The sequence below is a fragment of the Helianthus annuus genome, chromosome 3 (genome assembly GCF_002127325.2).
Source record: "Helianthus annuus cultivar XRQ/B chromosome 3, HanXRQr2.0-SUNRISE, whole genome shotgun sequence".
NCBI classification, from domain to species: domain Eukaryota; kingdom Viridiplantae; phylum Streptophyta; class Magnoliopsida; order Asterales; family Asteraceae; genus Helianthus; species Helianthus annuus.
In genome coordinates this window covers 30,177,582-30,184,774 of record NC_035435.2, presented here as the reverse complement: position 1 = coordinate 30,184,774, position 7,193 = coordinate 30,177,582, and the positions used below count along the sequence as shown (strand labels likewise).

At 43.6% G+C, this 7,193-nt stretch overlaps 1 protein-coding gene across 1 annotated transcript; it reads right to left on the bottom strand.

Moving 5' to 3' along the window:
- Positions 1-1,287: 1,287 nt before the first annotated feature.
- Positions 1,288-2,418, bottom strand: LOC110931406. The gene has a single exon (XM_022174802.1). It carries the CDS (start codon positions 2,416-2,418, stop codon positions 1,288-1,290), a length of 1,131 nt encoding a protein of 376 aa, XP_022030494.1.
- Between the last annotated feature and the right edge of the window lie 4,775 nt (positions 2,419-7,193).

Genomic DNA, 7,193 nt, shown 5'->3' with positions numbered 1-7,193 from the left:
AGGTTGTAAAAGTTTTTTTCGGACCACTCGCCCATGAAGATCACATCATCGGCATAGCATAGATGTGATAAAACTGGCCCCTCGTTTGGAAGTTGGATCCCATCAAACATCCCCACTCTCACGGCGCGATTCATGAACACATCAAGCACTTCCAAGACAAGAATAAAGAGGAAAGGCGATAATGGGTCACCTTGACGGAGACCTCTCTTTAGGAAAAACTCTTTAGTCGGAGAGCCGTTCACCAAAATAGACGCTTTACTAGAGGAGAGGCAAGCATTTATCCATTTTCTCCATCTCTTCGGGAAACCCATCATTTTCAAGTTATTCAAAAGAAATCTCCAATTCACCGAATCGTAAGCCTTGTCAAAATCAACTTTAAATAACATTACCTTCTTCTTTTTCACCTTTGCCCATGAAACCACTTCACTAACAATAAGTGGGCCATCGAAGATATTTCTATTCTCAACGAACGCTGATTGTGTAGGTGAAGAAACTGTGGTTATCACCTTCTTTAACCGGTTTGTAAGTGTTTTAGCAATCACTTTGTACACCACCCCAAATTAAGGATATCGGTCTATAATCTGTCAATGTTTGCGGGTCTTGGACTTTAGGAATAAGCGTAAAGAAGAGTTAATTACTGTTTTCGTCCCTGTGGTTTGTCAAAAATCACTATTTCAGTCCATTAGTTTAAAAATTGCAATTTCAGTCCTTGTGGTTTCACTTTCGTAACCATTTCAGTCCACCTTGTAACCATTTCAGTCCCTGTACTTAACAGAATAATGGATTGAAATGGTTACGAAAGTGAAACCATAGGGACTGAAATGGTTACGAAAGTGAAACCACAGGGACTGAAATCGCAAATTTTAAACTAATGGACTGAAATACTGATTTTCGACAAACCACAGGGACGAAAACAGTAATTAACACGCGTAAAGAATGACGAATTACAACCGTAGTTAATTTTTCCTGTCACGTAAAATTGATGCATAAGCTCCATGAACTTTGGTTTCAACTCCTGCCAAAACCTCTTCACAAACTTGAAGGTAAATCCATCCGGGCCCGGCGCCTTATCTCCCCCACAATCCCACACCGCTTTCTTTAATTCCTCTTCTGAAAACAAAGATGTTAACCTTCTTTTTTGCGTCAAAGAAAGTTGTTTAAATTCATTAATAATCAAGCCTGGACGCCGTTTCATAGGTTCCTCGAATTTAACCTTGAAGGCCTTCCTCATCTCTCTTTTGATGTCAACAGGGTCAACAAATATCTTTCCGCCAATATTGGTTGAATTTATCCTTTTAACCATTTTGCTATAGTATATCCACTTGTGGAAAAAAATGGAATTTTCATCCCATATTGAACCCAGTTAGTTTTAGATTTTTGTCTCAGTTCATAATTCCTTCTTTTCTCCATCATTTTAATGTTTTGCTTCCAAGAAACTCTATTGTCCTTTTCACTTTTGACCAAATCTCTTACTTCAGCGATCTTTTCTATTTTTTCCAATTCTTGAATAGCCAAGGCTTTTTTAGCACCCTCCAAAGCTTTCACAGATTCCCTCCACAATTTAATCTTGGCTTTCAACTTTTTGAAAAGCTCCACTAAAGCCTTATCCCCTTCCATCGACCTTACCCCTTCTCTAATAACCCCTTTGATCAGTTCCGAAAAACCTTCCACCTCAAGCCAATAACTAAAGAATTTAAAAGGAATTGACCCGAAGTCGACCAATTCGCAAGAAAGAACAAGCGGCCTGTGGTCCGATAATTCACGACAAAGAGCCTTAAGGTTAGCGTGTGGCCACAACGACATAAAACTATCACACACAAGCACACGGTCCAACTTACTCAACTTAAACCCATCGTCTGAAATATACGTAAAATTGCCGCCAGCCAACGTATATTCCATTAACCCTGCCTCCCTAATAAAATTATTAAAAGCCAACGGCCCCCCTGCGTCAAAGTTGGAGTTACGCCTTTCCTCAATGTACCGAACTTCGTTAAAGTCTCCAAGGAAGATAACAGGACCACTCAACTGACACCTAATCTCCAACAACTCGGACCATAACTGTTTCCTTCTCGTCGCATTATTAGGCGCGGAAACATTGCAAATGTTTATCTTCCCCTCCACCCCATGAATATTCCCAGTCACAATAATAAAATGATTCCCGGCTACCACTGAGGTATCAAAGAGAGCATGGGTGTTCCAAATGGAAAAAAGCCCACCCGATCTCCCCGAAGCATTTACAAAAAACATATCCGAATGTGTATTACCCCAAAACCGAGATACCAACCTATCTGACATATCTGCCATTTGTGTTTCTTGAATCGCCATGAACGATACACGATTCTCCGCCACTAATCTTCTGACCCATCTAGCCTTCTCCTCCTCCCCCGCCCCTCTAATATTCAAGCATAAATAATTCATTGAAAATCTTTTGTCGCCATTTCCCCCTCAACCATGGACTTCACCTCTGGTTCAAAACCATTTAAATCGACGCCAAGCCCACATCCGACCTCTACTGTTGCAGACGTTTCCTTGTTGATATCCAGAGCTACAAAACCACCCGCAGACTCCGAAAAATTAACCAAGTTTACTTCAAGTGAACCATTTGTCTGGTTGTTCAACATTTGACATCCCTCTTCAACTATTTTCCTCTTTTTGGTCTTCTGTAACGGAGGTAAAAATGTGTGAGAGATTTCAGTAGTCAACCTTTTTTTTTTCTTAGCCTTTGCAATCTCCTCAGTCCAAATTAATTTGTCTAAATCAAACGGGTCGTCCGGTTTTAAATTGAGATCAATATAGGGGCCCCACCTTTTTTATCCAACTTGTTAAAATTATGCCCACGTGCTTCTGGAAGTTTTCTATTATCCCCATGGCTAATAATAAAGTGCCCTGGCCCACCACCATCACAACTCGAAAGACCTTCTAACCCACCAACAGGAATGTCAACCTTTGGCTTAGCAAGAAACCTGTACAACTCACCTACCCTCTCATGATCATACTTAGGCAGCTGAACGTTAAAAGACTCCTTACCATGCATACTTTCCTCCCTTGAACGATCCTCGTTAGTTTTACCATGCAACTTTTGGTTTTCCCCTGGCGTTTGAAGTTCCGGGTCCCGAACTTGTTCTTTAATCTCCGGCGATCGATCCTCCTGCAACTTGCAATCTTTTGTTTCCTCTGAAAGGCTTAAATACTTTCGGTATCCCACCTCCCGGTCTTCAGATCCCCACACGACAAAACTTGGGGACCACTCTCCTTCCTCTTCATAAACCCAAACCTTGAAACAAGCCCCTTTCCAACAAACCGAAACCTCTTCAGCGATTTTTTGCCCGTGATTAACTACCACCGCCATTTTTTCGTACGCTAAACAACCATCTTCCAATGAGCCTTCTGAAGGATGGACAACCTTCCCGAATCGTTCCCCTATTTTATTAAAAACCGATCGATCCCAAAGAGCCAACGGAACCCCTCTGATTACAATCCAAACAAGTCTGCTACAATCTGTAAATTCCCCTTTCCAAATCACTGCCTTAGAAGCCCATTGACTCCAAAAAATCTGTTGTTTCTCCACAAACTCCTCTGCTAATTTTGGTTCTTGAAAACAAATGAGAATCCTCAAACCTCCCAGATAACTAGTTTTGCCTCCCAACATGTTATCTTGCAAAAGATGACTTTCCATATTGTTTAAGATATCCAAGCTTCGGACCTCTGTGATTACCGAAGATCCCTTCCACCTTTGTAGAGGTAATGTAGAGATTGGGTTCACAAAAATCTTCATCGCTTCACTTTTTCCTTTTTTTACTCCCAAAAGCGTATCCCGATAACTCGAACTTCCAACTTTCCCGTTACCCATCTGAACCGGCTCTGTCCCACCCGTATCGTGACTAACCTTCTTCTTCTCCACCCATTGTGTTAGACAAATGAATTAAAATATATTTTATTAAGTGGGACTTAATACTGTATTTCTGAAATTATAAAAACGCACATGTATTAAAACCCCCATCCTTGGGAAGGAATATAATTAATACATAATTACGAAGTGTAAATACGAAATAGTTGTCTAACTATTTCCCAAAAACGTTAAACCTTAAGCCAAGGCATGGCCGTCTGTCTAATAGAAGTTAGTACGTGTAGGTCATCACGCAGCAGGTTGACTGGGAGATTACTATTTCGAGACGCACTTCAGTGAGTTCATGTCCCCCTTTTCTCTAACTGTTTTCAGTTTTTATACTCCGGGGGTGAAATAGATGTTACTATGATTACGAATACTTTTTACATGGTATGGTTAGCGTAAGGAGGGTTACTACTTAGATCATGTGAGTGGGTAGGCGGGAACTGAAGGCCATTAATCCTCATTGTAGGACCGAGGGTCATTAGCGGTAGATCTATCTGGGTGTAGCGAGCCCAGCCCCAGGCCCAACAGAACGGACCTCGGGGTGACTTTGAGCCCGACGCAAAAATCTGCTAGGTTTGAGTCTTCCTACTACACTTCACACATATCAATGGCCTTGCAAACCATTGGTGATCTCTTTATTTCCTTATTTGCTACATACCAGGGATTTTTATACTTACAAAGGTTTTACATACTCACTACACATGAACTCGCTCAACATTTTTGTTGATTTTTCCAACTTACATGTATTTCAGGGAATTAAGGATCTGGCGAGGTATGCTACGTTTTCACGCTGCGTAAGAGTTATGAGGTCATCCAAGTTTAGGGGATGTGGCTTTTACCTGGACGAGTCACAGTCCTTAAAATGCGTCTGTTTCATGGTTGTGGTTATGTCTTTTGAACAATGTTTTTATTTTGTCTTGTTGTAATTCCGTTGCATGTGTCAACTTTTTAAAACAATGTTGTGGTACTTTTATTTTAAAACTTAAATCAATGGATGATCTGCATGGTTTTACTTTCATATAGCTTTGTTGTGATTAAGCTATGATATTAAGAAGTCACACCAAATTAACCCACGCTTCCGCAAAGCCAGGGTGTGACAGCTTGGTATCAGAGCTTTGATCATAGCGAACTAGGATTCCTTCTCGAGTCTAGACTATGATCACTAGGGCTCTCACGAAAACATTTTTACATTGCATACATTACGTCCAGATCCCGGATACAAAACGTTTTTACAAACAAAAGTTGAGCACTTTTCCTTCTTAAAAGTCATGGTTTGGTCGGGGAGACTGAAGGATTCAGTCGGGGAGAGTGAGAGATTCAGTCGGGGAGACTGAGGGATTCAGTCGGGGAGACTGAGGGATTCAGTCGGGGAGACGGAGGGATTCAGTCGGGGAGACTGAGGGATTCAGTCGGGGAGACTGAGGGAGTATCTCAGAGACTAGGAGATTCAGTCTGAGAGGCTGGGAGGTAGACTAGTGGGACTAGGAGAACTATTTGATTGCTTATTGGTGACTAACATATTTATTTGATTATGTGATTGATTGTTTGTGCATATGTGTGCTTGTGTTACAGACGTCATGCTTTCATCTGGTACTGGAGAGTCAGACACTACGGACCCCATGGCTATTGTATCAGATGACATAGTTTCATCAGAGCACGAGGTGTATACTTCAGATACTACCAGCACGGACGATGACGACTTCCAGCCCTTTGCGCTGCCCGATGTCGTAGTAGAGCCCGCTGATGGCCATCTTGTTGGGGATTTGCCACTCGCGGTGATCCCTGCTCCTGTGCCCCTTGCAGCTTATCCTATTGTTGATATGCCCCTTGACGTAGTCTCTGACGACGACGTCGATCTATTCGAGGAGGATGACTTTGAGGGCGAGGCCCATATTGCTGCTGGTGATATCCTACTTCTTGATGATGCCCCTGCAGAGGAGGCACCCGTCCATTCACCTGTCCTAGACTCCTTTGAGTCTGTGGCATCTGCACCTTCGCACACGCAGGGAGTGCAACATCATTCGCACGACACAGACCCTGATATGGCATCATCTACTGCACCTGCCCCTGCCCCTAGCTTTGAGTTTGGTCATGACATTGATGACGATTCGGATCCTGTTTTTCCACCTGGCTTTGATCCCGATCTTGACATTGAGTTTATTCATTTAGATCAGCCCATGGAGGATCCCGTAGCCCCTGTCGATCCTGTGTTTGCTGTTCTAGCTGACTTTGACATGGAGTTTGTTGATCCGGAGCCTGATGTGGCTCCTGAGCCAGTTGTTGCTCCTGACCCCGCATTAGAGCATGACCCTGATCATGCCGATGCACCTGATGTTGCTCCTTTGATTGATGATGTACCTGTCGATGATCATCCTGTTGTTGTTCCACAGTTGGTGGATGATCATGTTGTTGATGCTCATATCGAGGCTCCTCACGTTGCTGACTTTCCTGCTAATCCTGTTGTCGCACCACATCCTGATCCCATGCCAGTGATGTTCGACCGTGCACCTTTCGCGACCCATATAGATCCCAGATACGCGCACACCCGCAATGGGTGGATAGACGATGATGATGATTTCCCACCTTTCGTGGTACCTGTTACACCACTTGTAGCCCCTGTCTCAGTTCCTATTGATGTTCCTATGATTCCCACACATATTACAGATGTTCACCGCACCGACTTACCTGTTACATTTCTTCAGGACATACCTCCACCACGTCCTGGGGAGGGTTCATCTCGTCAGCCATTTGGTCATCTACCTTTCATCTCAGGAGGAGATCAGTTTGTACCCCAGATTTCTCATCCTACTTTTGTTCCCCTATTAACCCATCTGTTGTACCATCCTTCGCTCCGTCTAGTGAGTCGTTCCTCTGAACTTCGCCACCCATTATGCCACCATCAGATCCGTATCACCCATATCACATGGGGTATTCTATAGAGGATATTCTCAGATCTTTCATGATACAGCAGGAGGCGCTGACCCGTCGCGTGCAGGAACTGGAGAGAGCTCAGCGACTCCCGTGCCAGTGCCAGACTCCACCTGCAGTATCTCACCCTCCACGTCCACTTTCACCAGATTCTGCCGCTCGTTTTTGGACTCCTGAGCAGCAGATAGCATACTTGTTGCGCTCTCATCGAGCTATGGAGGAGGATTGGCTTCATATGCGCCGTTTGCTCTTTTCTCATTTTCCCCCTCCTCCACCGCCATCAGCTTAGGCCTTTTTGTACGACGCGGGTAGACTTTTGATGAGAGGACGGCAATTGCGCAGACTATACAGCTTTTGGAGACCGCATTTTGGA